The following is a 16,848-nucleotide window of genomic DNA, read 5'->3' on the forward strand; positions in this document are numbered from 1 at the left end:
GGGGACGCGGGTTCCACAGCCCGCCTCATCTGATGGGGACCGGCACTGAGCACGGCCGTGCTGGCCAGGCGGCCCCGGGGTAAGACGGCAGATCCCCGGCCACGATGAAACCTGCATCCCTGGAGCCACAGCCCCCACGCCTACCCTCTTAGGACCACAGAGCCAGTCCGGTTCGGCAAGGAGCCACCCCCAGCGGGCCCCCAACTGCTACCTAAGTTCCCATGACAGAATCCTGGTGGTGACAGAAAGGCCAGACTCCTCACTGAGAGACTCTTCAATGCAGGCCCCGCACAGAAGCTCTGCTCGGGGCATGACCTGTCTGGCCCACGAGAGTCGGCCACCCCCAGCTTGCATGATTCACATGGCAAGTTAAGGCCAAGTGTCCGATAACCACCAAACCACCGAGGAAAACCGCTTCCTGCGGTCTGGCTCAGAAAGATTCATAAACCTGCGAGGACTCCAGGTGACCTGGTTTGTCACCGCAGCGTTTCCAGAACGAGAGTTCCGCCCACCCTGCCCACTGCTGCCCCTGAATCCCGGTCCCGCCCCCGGTCAGGGCTCAGGTCCTGAGAGCCACTGGCAAGGGAGCGCCTGCAGGAGTTAAAAACCATTTCCGTTACAACGTTTTGAGACATCTTCGGTGACAAGCGATGCTGGTCTCCTTGTCACTCCTGGCGAACTTTCCCAGCTGTCCTTTCAATGCCTGAAAAGAAAGCCTAAGAGCTTCCCGTTATCTTGAGGATGAGTATAACCGAGGCTGCGTCCTCACCACGGCAGTAACGAGCACGACTTAGGCTTCACCCCAGCCTTCACCTGCAGGCGCCACGCAGATGGTGACAGTGACAGCGAGCCAGCGACGTGCTGACCCCCCAGGCAGAGGGAGCAGCGCTCAGGGCGGCGTCCGAGGTGGTCCTGGCCCGGCTCCTGCCGCTACAGCTGAGCCCAGGATGCCCTCCACCTAGACAACTGCCACGCAAGCCTCTCGGGGTCCGGCCGAGGCTCCCCGCCTCTCACAGGGCACGTGCGGGCACAGAACCATGGTTCTCGCACTGACCGCCCCCGGGGCCACCTGCCTGGGCCGCCCCGCGTCGTACCTGAGGCGCCGTACGAGGACGAGGACGGGGTTCTCCTGGAGAAGCTCTTGACGGCCAGGCTCTGGCCTCGCTGTTTTCGCCGCCAGGCCGTCCGACACTTGGAGTCGATGCTCTGTTTGATTCGATACCAGTCGGATTCCGTGATTCCAAATTTATAGAAGAGGTGACCTGCAAGAACACACCCGAGGGGAGGCTCTGTGAGGCGCGGGCCTTCCACGCGGCCGGCGGTCAGGGCGCAGCGCCAACAGGAAGCGTGACGGGCGAGAGCCGCCTCAGGCCTACCTGTCGGGTGCAATGATCGCTTTTCATTTATTCAGCCTTAACCTATCTGACGTGATCCACCCCCACCAGATGGAGTCGGGCAACAAGCTGGAGGTGAGGGTTCCCACAAGCGTCCTGGAGGCCCTGCGCCCCAACTGTCCACCCTGGTTTCACGCGCGGCCTCTCAGGTCCTGAGGCCGAGACAGGACGCCAGCTCGTTCCTCCTTGCTCGCGCCTGCCTGGCTGCCTCCTTCCCTCCTCTCAAGTCTCGGCTCCCGCGTGAGCTCAGGACCCTCCCCTCAACCAGCCCACTTCACCCCAGGGTCCTCCCACCGCCACCCCTGTCCCGGCGCTCTAACACTTTAGAGAACTTAGATACTGATGGCGTTTACTCCGCCTCCCCCACAAACACAGGGATCTTTGCTCTCCTCATCCACGCCTGCCGAGAGCCCAGAATGTCCAGGCACATGACAGATGCTTACGCATTTGTTGTCTAAATGCTGGTTACAACTCATCTGAAGACTTTCTTCCACTGCTACTTGAGTCTGAGGCTTGCGGAACTTCCCTTGCCTCTCCATCTGCCTCCCTCCATCAGAATGAAACTCCCTAAGGGCGGACATAATCCACTCCCTGGGGCCCCCACCGCACGCCCAGCCCAGCCAAGTGGGCATCACCTCCACTGAACTGCTGGCCGCAGAGGGCGGAGCAGCCCTCTGGCACCCACGCTGTCCGCCTCTGCGTTACGGCGAGCTCTCAGTGCGTGATGTGGGCATCTGAGACCCCTTACCAGCAAGGAGGAAACCGGGTGGCAAATGGAGACCCCTCCCTGCCAGCCTGCCCACCTCTCACTGGACCACTTCACCTCTTCCTTGTGCTGAATCAACAGGGAGTAATGGTCAGGAACACAGGAACCACAAAAAATACTTTTCAACAGGGTGACCTCCTTTCTAGCTGGTCATGAAGCTTCGCAGATTAACGGGAAAATAAATGGATGAAATTCAAAAATTTAATAATAAAAAGATTCAGCTGGAAAACTTGCTGTTTTGGCTACGAAGAGCATCCAGTTTGGAGTGTCTGCTGAGAGATCATTTGAGGCCCAATCCCTAAACTCTGCTCTGTGGAGAGCACAGACCCTAGGAATAATCAAAACAAAGGAAGTCTTTGTTTTCTTAACTACTGTATTAAGTTTCTTTTGTCTTGGAAAGACACTTAACTTTTTTGTGAACCTAAGCCTAAGGCATTTTTGACTCCAAACAGAATGACAACCAAAATGTCTGTCACCTTGATAAAAAGAAATTGAGTTAAGGAGGGGCAGGGTTTACAGGATCAGAGAGAAGATGAACTGCAAGGTGACGTCTCAGCCCCACTTTGTCCTCCTGCAGAAAAGGAAGCACATAAGGAGGTGGCACCTCTTTGCTGGTTTTCAGGTCATCTCTAAACTAACTGGAGTCATCGCAATATTTACTGAGCCGGCTCAGTACCGGCTCCATGCCGGGTACGGCTCTAGATGCAGGCTGGGGCTCCCAAAGTTCCCGCCAGTTACCCACTTGAGTGACAAGAGAACCCAACTACCAAGTGTAGTTACCACAGAACTCAAATACTGACTGAGCCCAACTATGAGAACAAGAACCGTATAGTCACAAGGGGACCCGACCACTAAGTACAGCTGTACAGTCACAGGAGGAGCCAACTACCCACTACAGCTACAGAGGAGCCCAAATACAGGCAAAGAAGTGGTGACCACACGTATCCAACCACCTCATTAGGTACCTGCTCCAATAAAGAAGGGCACCCTGCAGACCACCCTCAGATCCGCTCATGCCTTCCCACACAAGAAAAACACCTTCCGAATGCCTCTAGGGATTAATGAGATCATGCAAAATTCCAAAGCTTGTTAGTAATAGAAGAGAATAAATACAACACACACGTGGGCACACAAACGTAAGAAATGAGCGAAAACATTAATACTTAAATTCAACTTTGTAAAAACCAATCTGCCAGTTCAAAACCTGGCTTACATCCTTCGAAGAAAAAAACGTACATTCGTAGAGTTCTGCATTAGCCATTTTAAAATTCTTCTAAGACATCTTATTACATAGTTCCTTCCAACAGTGACTCAAGACTCCAGCTCGATGGCCAATGCCCCCGTGAAGGCTGCCAGGAAACACTAAGGAAGGCGCCAGCAGCACCAATGCCTCCCCCACCGAGAGCGTGGTGCAGGAGGGCACAGGGGGCTCGGCTCCGCCCCAGGAGCCTCACGGGTGGGCTTCCTCTGACTTTGCTAAAGGCGTTCAACTTTTCTGCCAGCCTTGAGCAACCTCAGCTGAGTGAAAGGAGGAGGAACCTCTTACAATGAGTGATAAAAAGATTACTTTGAATTAACTGGTATTTCACACTTGCTGAAGCATTTTATCTCCAGTCATTTGATGCTCCTAAGAAAACCTCCTGAAGTAAGAGGTCAATCTCCTCACTTCAGCTCCAAACCGAGTTATCAGTGAGGAGTGAGAACCAGCCTTAAAATTCCGGCCTCCGGCGCCCACCCAAGTGGAGAAGAAACGGCCACAGAAAGCCCAGCAGCGCCTCCCTCTGCCCGGACAGCAGGGGGCGCCCGGCCGGACGCTCGGGAGCCGGGGAGGAGGTGGCGGCACCCCCCCGCCCCGCGGCCTGGACACGGTCTCCTCCGCAGACGAGCCACGTAGCCCCCCAGCAGCCCGGGGAGACGAAGCGGCGGGCAGGCCCTGCGCTGCTCCCAAGTGCTGCCCGGGCGCCCCCCGAAGATCTGAGCGGGGTCCCGTCCCTGCTGGCCACCTCCCCCTTTCCAGAACGCCCATCGCTGACACTGGTGGTTCCCGGCTCTCATGTGAGCCCCACGAGGGGGCTTGTAATCCTGTGTCCTTGGGGAGGGGCGTGGGGTGGGCTTATCGGTCACAAAGGAATGAAAACCAGGGCACTGCTAACATAGCCTCAAGTTCCAGGGAGAGGGAAGTAGAAACCTGAGCGCTGGCAACTGACTTCTTCAAGTGACGGTCTCAGCTCCCGTGTGGGCACCGCGGGGTCCAGCGTCCCGGCCACAGAGCCAGGCTGGCCCCCTCTCCCCACACAGGGGAGCCCCATGCGCTGGGCACGGCGCCGTGAGTGACGCCGCTCCTCGGTGCATGAGGAGAGCCCGGGGGCCGCGGTCGGCCGCTCCAAGGTGACTGTGAGCCGGGGCGCCCACTCGCCTCCGTTCTCACAGGCTCCGCCCCGCCACCAGCCCACAATGACCACGACTTCCTCCCAGCTCCCAGAGACACATGCTGGGCCCAGAGGAGCCTGATCGCCCAGGTTCCAAAGAACCCAGGCCCTGCGTACTGTGCTGAAGTGTCCCCCAGAATTCATGTCCGTTCCAGGACCTGGGAGCGTGACCTCCCTTGGACACAGGGTCCCTGCAGACGTGATTAAGTAACTGCAGATGCAGTTACACTGGAGTGCAGTGCGCTCTAAGTGCAGGATGACTGCTGCCCTCAGGAGGAGAGGAGACACACAGACGCACACAGGAGCAGACGGCCGCGTGACGACGGCCACGGAGACTGGAGCTACGCTGCTACAGCCCACGAAGGCCACAAGCTGTGGGCCTCCGCCAGAGGCAAGACACACTCATCCGCAGCCCTGGGAGGCAGCGTGGCCCTGCCGGCGCCGTGGCCTCAGCCTCGTGGCCCCAGACCCGGACAGGGCACCGTGTTGTCGGCGGAGCTCGGTACGGCAGCCCCGGGCCACTCAGGCAGCCCGCCGCACGCGAGTGAAGCCCCGGCAGCAGCACCGTCTGCCCCGGGGGACTGACCCGACGACAGTCCTCCGTGGACACGTGAGTCCTCCATCTGCGCCCAAGCTGCTGGGGGGCTCGTGGGATCTCAGCACGTCGGCGCCCCGCTCACGGACGTCCTCAAGGACCTGCCGACGCTGGGGAGCGCGCCCACCTCACCTCTGGTCTCATCAGATCAGCCAGGCGTGTCCCGCAGCCTAAGCAGACGCCTATGCGACCCACCGGTAAAAACCCTAAGAACTAAGGCTATAACATTCTCAATTCGAGGGGGAAAAAGGCAACTGCTACATTCTTAGGTCATATGCCTTATGAAAGCACGGCCAATTTTTTTAAAGTTACAATAATGATCTACTTTTGCACAGAGCACACAAGCTACACGGCTGCTTATCCAAATTTCTGGGAGGCCCGTCAACCCTTGGGAACCCTGAAGAAGGTGGCATACCGCACGACTTCTCTCTCCCTCAGTAACTTTGTTCCCTTGCTAGAAGAAGTGCCTATGTGTTTCAAAATGCTGATTTTTTTCCCTTAAAAAAGAAAGGGAGGAAAATACTTCTGACAATCAGAAAAGAGAAATGTTAAGTCCAGCCTTGTCCACAGCAAGGTGGGCATGGCTGGTGGTGGCAAATGTACATTCTCTGGGTCAGGAATTCCTCTATTTTAAGGACACCCACAGGCTTCCCCTGCCTGAAAAAGAAACTGTAGGGACTTCCCTGGCGGTCCAGTGGTTAAGATTCCGCGCTTCCAATGCAAAAGGCATGGGTTCGATCACTGGCTGGGGACCTAAGATCCCACATGCTGCACAGCGAGACCAAAAACTCAGAAAAAAAAAAAAAGAAAAGAAAAAACTGTACGCTAAATGTACAGGGCGATTTGGGCTGCTTACACACAGCAGCTGTCCGCACGGCTCCCAGCCAGCCCCCAGACACCCCCCCACCATTCTCCCAGGCACAGGAGCCTCCGAGAGAACACAGGCAGGCCGGCCTCGCACCAAAACACTCTCCAGCCCACCGCTGGCTCCACTGTAAGCACGACCACCCGGCTTGTAACTCAGAAGCTCGGGGCAGTAAACCTACCACCCGCTGCCTAGAGAACCGGTGACCCCTGCAACACGCAGCAGCCATGGCGGCCCCCAGGTGACCCTCAGGCCAAGCCTGACATCCCGGCTCATGTTTCCAGAAGCCCTGGCATCAGCCGGCGCGCTGTGAGGGTCCCGGCTGGCACCGTGCTCTAGAGCGGGGACGCTGCCTGCCATGAAAGCAACATTCTTTTGGAACACGGTCACGCCCATCGGTCCGCGTTGTGAGAACGGCTGCTTTCAGAGCCAGGTAGGCACAACCCAGGCCTCACAAAGCCTAGAACACGGACGGCAAAGTCCTTACGCATCTGTCAGTTGGCCCGGGCTCTGCCCACCGTGCCCGGCTTTCTTCCCCTCCGAGGGCTGACCTCAGCGTGTCCCACGGGTGGGTTCTCAGGAGCCACCCCACATGATTCCCAGGCTCCGAGACACACACGGGGACTCGGAATGGCCGGGGCCATGAGCTGGGGACCAGGAGGACGAGCCCCCTGGGGTGAGGCAGGGACCAGACGCCCTGCTGAGTACCTGTCAGGAAAACCTGCAGCCAGACCACACCCCAGCTTCCACCAAGGTCGGCGTGCAGACGCAGGAAAGACCTCTCCGCCCTGTGCGTGAAGGCTCCTGGAGAGCTCCTCTCCCTGCTTCTCACCGCCCCTCACCCAAAGGCCCGGGGATCGCCATCAGAGCTCTGTGTGAGCAACGAGCTCCCCCGGGCAGGATGGCACCCCTTCTCTATTGTGAGATGGTGAACTCTGGGTAACCTGTTTTCCATTCTGTCTTGCTAACTTAGATTTAAATTTCACGCCAGCCGCAGCGGCTCTCCAGCACCAGGTTTTTCAGACGTGGCCACCTAACCCTTCTGCTGGAAGCCTACTTGCTTCTTTCGTGTCTTTGTCGTAAGCCGTGTCGAACACCTTCTGGGTCGGGCGGGCTCTCAGGTGAGATCAGGCCAGCAGGTGCTGGCGAGAAGGAAGCGGGCAGGCCGCACCCCTTCCAGCTGTCGCCTGGACGATGCCGCCACGACCGACTCCAGCCTGCGCCACCCTCACAGCACGCGGGGGGTCCAGCTCAGCGTGACGAGGTCCCCGGCCACCACCAGCGAGCGCAGCCCAGAACCCCAGCCCTCTGGGACAGGGACGAGGCGGGTGGCCTGCCTGTGCCCCTGGGAAGCCCGGGAGAGGCCGCTGTCAACGGAGGGCGGGGAAGGCTCGGCTCTACCCCTCCTCCCTCCTCGAGGGCGGCCCCAGGTCAGGGGAGGCCAGGGTCTGAAAGGCCCCCACTCCCCGGTGTCTTTGCCGCAGGCCAGGCCCTGGGCAGCCCTTCCTAAAGGAAACGTTCAATCCACAAACTCCTCTCCTGGCTCCGTGACCAGATCCGACCCAGAGCCCCCTCCCCCTGACAGCATGGCAGCATGGGTCCCGCCCCGCTGCACCCACCGCCAGCGGAGCCTTCCCACGAGGGACGGGGGTGGCAGCAGACACAGGCGGCCGCACTTACAGCGGATGCCGTAGATGGTCAGGGGGTCGAGCTGCTTCTTGCCGTGCTTGCCCTGGCCCGAGAGGTTGGAGACGGCCTGCACCTCGCGGTGGAAGAGGTAGTCCAGCAGCGTGAGCGCCATCTTCTCGGCGGTGCGGCAGTTGGTGCTGATGTGCAGCATATCGGAGGGGATGATGGCACAGCGCACCCGCATCTCGGGGTTGTTCTCGTCCCCCAGCCACGTCCCGTTCGGGTAGTCCTCTGCAAGAGAGAGGGGTCTCGGTGAGCTCCAGCGACTCCCCCCGCTCTCTCTACCTCCAGCGAGGCAGCCCGGGGCGTTCACAGGACAGGCAGTGGGCCCACAGAGAGAAAGAGGGCAGCTGGCGCTCCTCCCGCCCAGGCAGAGAGGCGGGAGACCCCCTGTCTGCAAGCCCACCGGCACCCCGCCGGCTCCGTCTGGGATGAGGGACGATTTCGGAGGCACAGAGTGGGCACTGGGCTTCCCGGCTACATCCTGACCAAGTGGGCCAGTGCCCCCCGCCCAGCCTCCCTCTCTGTCACAGCCTGCCAGGAGCTGCAGGATTGACCCTGTGTGTGAAAGGGCTTGACGGTTGTCAAACAAACATCAACTTTAAAAAGCCTTATCCTTTGGCAAAAGGAAACTCCACTTATGATCACAAATCAAGAGAACTCTTGACTCTGCTTGGACACCTGGCCGCTTTCCAAACGCTCCCTTCTGATCCTAACGTGGAGGCAAGTTAAGGTGTGAGAGGCGGCCCCTGAAAGCACCAGCGCTGGGGCGGGGGTGGGGGGTGGCGGCGATAAGGGGGAGAGTTAGAACCTCTAAGAGGGACCCAGCTTCCTGCGGAGGCCAGCGGGCCTTTAAGTCGTGTCCCAGCCAGGGTCATCACTGTTTTAAGATTTCTCAGGCGATTTGTTTTGAAATGTCCTGATATTTACATTCTGGCCTCTATGCGCAAAGAAGGCCTCACAGAGGGCAGCCAGCCCCGCCTGGCTTTGCCGCAGGCCTGGAGCAGAGCACGAGGCCCAGAGGCCAGCCGGTCTGTGACTCGCACCCCCTGCCCTGCCACGCCACAGGCAGCGGCTCCCAGCCGGGCTCCTGAGTCACACGACGTCCTCCGACGCCAGGCGAGGCTCTGCAACCCCATCAGGACGACCGCGTCACCACTGGGCCGGGGCGGCCTCTGGAAGGGCCGGGGAGGCTGAGCTCCTGACTTTAGCTAAGGACAGAGAACAAATCACAAACCTGATTTTTGGAACTCGGAATAAGAGATAGGTCAGAAGAATCATTTCTCAGGAACACGGATGGTTTAGAAGTGAAGAGGGAGAGCTACGAGCACAGGCTCGGATACGTGCAGTTTTCTCGCCGGCAGCCACCTGTTACGTTTACCTGCCTACAGGAAAGCTAGTGGACACGTGATCTAAACGTGGATGGGAAGCGACTTCTAGAGGCGCTCTCAGTCACCCCTGGAATGCCAAGAAGGCTCCAACTCCTGGGGAGTTTATTAGTTTACCTACAGATACTGGGCAACTCTATGCCTGGCACTGGGTCTAGTGCTCAGGATCTAAACCCTCAGCGAGTGTAGAATCACAGGCTTAATTACACCAAACAGAGTGGAAGGACCACCCTCCCTCCACCTGCGGCCATCAAGCCACGAAGCAAGTAGAGGGAGGGACAGGGAGGGGAGTGGGAGGGGAGGGGAGGGGCAGGCCGCTGCGGGAGGGGCGCCGTGTGGGGCACAAGGACAGTGGGCTGCGGGCTCCACCCCAACCGCCACGGGGCCAGAGAGCCTTGCGCTTTTCTCAGGAACAAGTATCATGAATTCTACAAGGCCGGCTCCCGCGTTTAGATAATACCTTTAAAGCAAAGTAAACGCTGGGCAGGAGCTCAGCATCCTTTTCCAAACCGTGAGTCAACGTCTCATCAAAGTGACGCTGAGCGTGCGTGGAGGTGGCGGGATGGCCGTTCCGTCCAAGAGGGAGGCTGGCTCGGCTTCTCCACCACTGACTCCAACTGAGAGCCGGCTTCCCCAGGGGCTGCCCGCACACGCGCCCCCTCCTCGGCTCCCCAGCCCCGGAAGCACCCTCTTCGCCAGGGCCCTCGCACATGCACCACGACAGAACCAGAGGCTGCGGGGCTGGGGGTTGGGGGGCAGGGACAGAGTCCTGCCAGCCCCCAGCAAGGGGCCTCGTCTCTCTGGCCGGGGCAAGGAGCGCCCCACCTGTCCAAGCCCCAGACCTGGCCCTACTGCTCCAACAGCGATGCACCAGAGAAAGGGCCACCCTCCTTGCAGATGCCACCCGGGACAGCCTCAGCCTCCCAGCTCCAGCGACAACCGAGAAAGGCGGGGCCACACCACGCCGTCCCACGCACACAGCGGGGGGCACACATGGGTAAAGGCAGACACTGTCAAACTGATCCAGGAGGAATGAACAAAAAAGCGACCTCATCTATTAAACTTAATTCTTAGGAAGGCAAAACACCACGTTAAATGAATGAAAAAGTTCACAAAGGAAAGCCAAGCCTCATTTTTACGTAAAGAATAATCATCCTCAGACTGATCAGAAACTCCCCAGTCTTCATGGATGATCTCTGCGAGCTGTGCTGCAGACGAGAACATGGAAAGGGCCGGACGGGCTCAGTGAGGAAGCGACCGGCTGGCCACCGTGAGCGGGAGGGGGCGCGTAGCCACTGGGACGGGCTCCGCGGGCCCGCGAGGGCTGTTTCCTCGCCCAGCTCCCCGCTGACACGTGGCCACGGACGAACGCCCAGCCCCAGAGCTGGCAGACGGGCCTCCAGGAGTATTACCAGGACATTCTGGAGGAGGAAAGATGGCATTTTAAATTCCTACAGGAGATATTATTTCAGGGAATACTGCTCCCCCCAAAAAATAAATTAGTCTAAAAATTAACTATTTTCCCTCCCTATCACTCCAGAAAATAATGGCTTAAACATCTCTGGTAACATAGGGAACTGTCCAGAAAGTTTCTTTCAAACACCTCAAAATGTTGGAAGGCATTTTATAACCTGTCTACAACCTAACTTCCTTCATGCTGTGAGTCTCAGGTGTGTGTGGTCATCTGACCAGCAAGAAGCCCGAGCTAGGCAGACAAGAAACACAGCCTGGGCTTCCCTGGTGGCGCAGTGGTTGAGAATCCGCCTGCTAATGCAGGGGACACGGGTTCGAGCCCTGGTCTGGGAAGATCCCACGTGCCGCGGAGCAACTGGGCCCGTGAGCCACAACTACTGAGCCTGCGCGTCTGGAGCCTGTGCCCCGTGACGGGAGGGGCCGCGATAGTGAAAGGCCCGCGCACCGCGATGAAGAGTGGCCCCCGCTTGCCGCAACTACAGAAAGCCCTCGCATGAACCGAAGACCCAACACAGCCAAAAATAAAAAAATAAAATAAATAAATAAAGTAGCTATAAAAAAGAAAGTATTTAAAAAAAAAAAAAAAAAAAAAAGAAACACAGCCTGCAGCACGTCTGACCGACACAGCCACTGCCGTGGGAACGGGGGCCCCTCCGGGGGCAGGGAGGACCAGGGCTGCACGGCCTCCATCGAGGCACTCCCAGGAGACGGCAGCACCTCCGCGCTCCCTGGCCCCGACGCTCGGGCGCACAATCCTCACCCAGGTGCGCGGGCCGCACCTGCTGACTCAGCCCCAAGGCGCCTCTGACCGGACCCGAGCCCAGCCTGGGCCCAGCTTCCCACCAGTGACAATGAACCATGTCTTTTAAATATAAAACAAGACGGAGCACCTGCCCACATAAATATTTGAGAAATTTGAGAAATTCGCCTTTTGACAATTCAGAAAGGATATATTTATTTTACTAAAATAGCTTGGTCCAGTTTTGGCATCTGAAACAATAGATTCTAGTGGCTTTATTTAAAAACTACCAGTTGGGTTATAAGAAAAATAAACTTGCTTTCTATTCCAATCATTTAAATCTTTAATTAAATTAACTGACACTGCTAAAAAACCTATTCAAAGAAAAACCTTCAGCAGTAGCTTGAACTTTCTTACCAAACAGTTCAGAATACAAATATTTCTTTTGAGGGTCTATTTTAGTTCTAGGAAAATGAAAGGAACAGGAGAAAGCCCCAAGATGAAAAGGATGACCACAGTCTCAGGGTCGCCAACTTGACATAGAGAAAAAGCAGCTGCCTGTGTCATGCCTCCCCTGCTCCCCACCCGCTGACACGCATGCATACATACATGTGTGTATACGGAATACACACGTGCGTACATGCACGCACACACACGCACAGGCACACGTCCCGAGGTAGTTGATGCACACACCAGCACGCCCACTGACACCAGGGAGCCTTGGTTCCGAGCCACTCGGCTGGGTCCGGGCCTAGGCGTGGGCGTCCCTCTCTCCCAAGTATGGAGCTAATCGCGTGGGGCAAAGACAAGACAGTATCTACTCCGCGCCTCCTACGTGCCAGGACGTCACATGCCTTACCGCAACTCAGGACTCTGAGAAAACGCGGCGCAAGGCGTCACCACTCCTCCAAAGCAAAGGGCGCACTGCGAGCCCTCCGACAGCAGTCTGCACGCCCTGCACGCGTCTCGTGCAGGCTGGGAGGTCACCAGGCCCTCCAGATGCCACCCCGGAACCACGCCCAACCCAGCGGCCGGGCTCTCTCCAAAGACGCCGGTGTTCCGTCCAGGGGGCCCCAGAAGCCTCTGAGTCCTGTGCGGGCAGCTGTGATGGAGGGAAGGGCCCCCAGGATGGGCCACTCGGACCCTTGCTGCCTCGGCTCCCAGACGCCCCGGGCGCCGGTCCCCCTCAGCGGTCACTCACAACAGGCTCGGTCTCTGCGGCCAGGAGAGGGGACCACCAGGGAGGCGTTTCAGTCTCCACCCAAGGGATGGTGACGACGCAGGCTCTGGGGTGAACGGGGTGTCCACACACAGCCCATGGGTCACATGAGGTCAGGTCCTCGAGGCCGGCTCCAGCACCTCCGGGCCAGCCTCCGAGGACACCTCGTGCCCCCGAGCAGGGATCAGGCTGAGTTTCCATCGGGCTTTTATAAAGGCTGCCCAAGCTGGTTACGAACTTCTCCACATGTGAGGTGCGGGCTGGGGGTCGGGGGGACCAAGTGGCCCCGGGAAGGGGCTCAAGGAGGCTTTCCAGAGCAGGCCCTGTGGGCCGCCTCCCAGCATGGATCACACTCCGTCCTTAGAAGCTGTCGCCTGTTTCTGAGCCCTTCTGAATTAAGGTGTTTACACCCTGACTGGGAGCCTCGTTCAAGGGTGACACCTGCAGTGAATCGGTAACACTCCAACCAACCACAGAACCTGACAGCTTGCCTTCCTGGCTTTAGACACAGTAAACTGTGTGCCTGTAGCCCAAGCACCTCTGCTTCTTTGGGACTGACGTGACATCTTTAAGCTACGGACAGACTGACAATTTGGGGTTTTTAAACTGGGAATTCGAAAGGGTTAGGTTACACACAGGATAATGCTGTAGGGAAAGGGAAAACACAACGTCTCCGGCACTGCAGCCGATTCCGTCCCCCCGAGGCTGGGCCCATCCCACAGAACCACGTGGCCACACCTCAGACGGACGGAGCCCAGCCTCTTCCGGGGAGTCCCGCCCGCTGAGCACAGTCATCATGAGCTCAACTGCGACGACAGCGGGTGTCCAAGGAACTTGGCAGGAAGAGCGGGAGCGCTGGGCAGAGACCGGGTGTCCCTATGCTGGGTCCCACGTGCCGACCCGAGACTCGGCGAGGGACGCTGTGACGCCACCCCCCAGCCACTCTTCTCTGATCTGGGACCAGCGACCATTCACTACGGGGTCCTGCACAGAGACCCACTGACGCTGTTACACTAATCCTCTTCCGTAACCCTGCTCTTGTCAGCAGCCAACTTATGGCGGCTGCTGAAATGCGTTTTAGTGTTACCAAATACACAAAGAATTTATGCAGCGACTTCCCTGGCCGTCCAGTCGTTAAGACTTTGCCTTCCAATGTAGGGGGTGCAGGTACGATCTCTGGTCGGGGAGCTAAGATCCCACATGCCTTGCGGCCAAAAAACCAAAACATAAAACAAAACCAATGTTGTAACAAATTCAATAAAGACTTTAAAAATGGTCCCCATCAAAACAAAGCTTTAAAAAAAAAAAGAATTTGTGTTAAGAAAAGTTCATGTAAAATAAATTATGTGAACAAATTCTCAAGAAATGTTTCTGGCTAAATTTCCTCCTCAGCACACGTACAGCTGCAGTTTCGTGAACACAGCTATTTGTACTGATCTTGTTTCGTAGCCCACAGCCCAGCAACACCCCGGAGAAGATGCCCCGGGGTGCCCCCTGCTGTGCCTGACAACCCTCCCAAATCACCTGCTCCTCCCAGACTTTATCTCCCTGCCCTGCCCCCCACCCCAGCACATCACAAATATGTGCGTATAAATCATTTCACTGACTCGGGGCTTTGTAACATACACAAGGCTGATTTCTGACAATAATTCAATTATAACAGAAGTACTTCCCTATTAAAGGCAAGTACCAAACATTTTACATGCAGGATTAGTCAAGTTCTGTAAGAATTATCAAATGCATAAACAGCAGGAATTTAAAAACTCTTTATTAAGAATCTAACTAAATCCCTTCATTAATGAACAGATCCCATTTTTGGTCCATTTTGGCTTATTTGTTTCTCTGACTCAGTTCACCAGCTTAATCTTTGAACGATGAACCCCCACACACTTTCAGTACTTACCAAAGGTCGGGGTAAACGAAGACCTTGTGCCAGGGAAGAGAAGGGCAAGAGCTAAGAAAGAAGCCTACGGCTCACTGCTTCCCACAGTCAGCGTTTCTCTGATCCAAATGGAGGTGGTGCCGTGACAGCCAGAACTGCCGATTAACGCACGGGTAAATCCCCTGGCACCTCTGCAGTATAATAAAGATCTGCTAGGGGACGGCATGCCAATTCGTGCAGACAATGCGGACTTCTTAAGAAATAGCCATTCTGAAACTCTGTGGTTCTCTGCAATCAGGCACAGAAATACTTTCATAAGAAGAGAAGAACATCTGTCTACGTGCAGCCCTGGGCTCTTATCAGGAAGCAAGATGACTGCACCTAAGGCCGAGCCTCCAGCCCTCCAGCGCCTACATCTTACCCCCATTTCTCTGATAGGAACTAGCTGACTGGACGCTCCCCAGTCGAGCAAGCTATTCTGGTCCCAGGAGGACGCAGGAGGGAAGCAGCGAATCCGACTCTCAGTGCTGCATAAATGTCACAGGATGTTGGCCACATGACGCCACTACAGGCCAGTGCGAGACGTTCGCAGATTAGCTCTTTTGCCCACATTTACGTGCACACACCGGCGGTCTCTGTTCCATCTTCCCAAACCCCGTGCCAACCGAGGTAGCTCAACCTGACATTCTCAGGACAGAGAACTGCGGGGTGGGGGCGGGGGGTGGGGAGGGACACCTTCCCGAGGACAGTGGCAGCAAGCTTGCACTCAGACACACAGAAAACCTGTACTTTTTCCCTACAGATCTTAATACTAATAAGCTCAAATTTTGACCCCTTTTTGTAAGCTCACATTAGAGTCAGTCTGCAGCCCCCCCTGAAATATATTTCACATTAATCAGATCACATTAGGGAATACAAACTTAAAAGATGACATTTTTTGTTCTTATGATAACCCCAGACTCCCCCCAAATTATCCAATGTCATGTTTCAGAGCTGAGGCCGTTTAAACCAAACAAACTAGGCCTAAAGTACACAGCCAGACCTACAGGAGTATTTACCCAAAATCCACATGGAAAAAGAATAAGAACAATTAGCTTTCTCTGCAATTGTTGCAGATGTAATTTTCATTCGATATCCACTAAGATGAAGTCAGGAGCACCCCTCTTTTCCTCAAGTCTAATGAGTAAAGAGACTAGCTGCCCTGACCCAGCAATTCCACTCCCAGGTATCAGCCCAAGAAAAATGAAAACATACACAAAAACCTACCCATAAACGTTCAGAGCAGCACTGTTTGTGACAGTCAGAAAGTGGGAACAACGCCAGCGTCCATCGATGGGTGACGGATAAACAAAGTGTGGCCTATCTACACACTTAGACGGGCCGCCATCTGGCCATAAAGAGGAATGAAGGACTGGTGCACGTACAAAGGGAGGGCACCACGTGCTTCCACTCGTATGAAACGTCCACAACAGGCAACCCCACAGACAGGAAGCAGATCAGAGGTGGCAGGGCTGGAGGCCGGAGCATGGGGGTACTGCTGTGGCGTCTCTTTGGGGTGGTAAAAATACCCTGCAATTAGATAGGGGTGACATGCACGCTCTGTGAATGGACTAAAGCCCACCGGCACGTCTGCTTTAAAATGGTCAGTTTTATGGAATGGAAATTAGACCTCAATTTTTTTTCTAAGTTGCCCAATTTGCTTTTTCTCTGTGCCCTGCTGTGCCATCTCAACCCTAGCAACTTTTGTTAGAGGTGAATGACGTTTTAAGGAAAATGTTTTCAATGCTTCAGATGTGGTAACAAGTCTAACGGGAAAATCTTCGTAGAAAAATCTATACTGTGCTCTTAGGAAAAATCAATGACTCAGACGGAGAAGCAGAAACACCTCTCCGCCCTTCCTAGTTAACAAATTATAGGCTTGAGGACTCGGTGACACGATGGTACATCTGCCCGAGTTCCCTCCTCTCTCTCCGCGCTGTTTTGGGAAACATCGACTCGGCCCTCGAGAGAAGGACAAAGCTGCCAGGCGGCAGGAACCCTCTGGAGGGCATGCCAGGCCGCCACCCGGACCCAGAGCCAGGTGAGAGTGGACCCCAGACCCAGCAGGAGAGAGGACGCTCCCCCTATATCACAGTGGGCAGGGGCAGCGTGGACTCAACCTGGACGTGCAGCCCCTCTGAGTCTGCGTGAGGCCCTCGTCAGAGACACAGGACAGAGCTGTGGTCAGACAGGTGAGCCGACCGACAGCTCTCAAGTTACAGCTGTCCATCATCACAAAGCCTCCAGAACCAGATTCAATAAGCAAAACTGACTGAAAACGATTATGTAAATCTGTATTAACGTGGAGAGATTTCTACTATGCAATGGGGAAAAGCGAGTTACAAAATCGTAAACCTAGCGTGTATGTTA

The 16,848-nt window shown here is 56.1% G+C and overlaps 1 protein-coding gene across 9 annotated transcripts in view; it reads right to left on the reverse strand.

Annotated features, from left to right (window-relative positions):
• BANP (BTG3 associated nuclear protein) overlaps positions 1 to 16,848 on the reverse strand; it is a 103,529-nt gene that overhangs the window by 33,500 nt on the left and 53,181 nt on the right. For all 9 annotated transcript variants that reach the window (XM_082368724.1, XM_082368723.1, XM_082368722.1 and 6 more), the window contains 2 exons: positions 7,730 to 7,969; positions 1,095 to 1,262 (listed from right to left, as the gene is read on the reverse strand). In XM_082368724.1, the coding sequence (XP_082224850.1) occupies positions 1,095 to 1,262; positions 7,730 to 7,969 (408 nt within the window). The remainder of the gene's footprint in view (positions 1 to 1,094; positions 1,263 to 7,729; positions 7,970 to 16,848) is intronic.

This window comes from Balaenoptera borealis (assembly GCF_965194805.1).
Source record: "Balaenoptera borealis genome assembly, chromosome: 19".
Classification (NCBI taxonomy): Eukaryota; Metazoa; Chordata; class Mammalia; order Artiodactyla; family Balaenopteridae; genus Balaenoptera; species Balaenoptera borealis.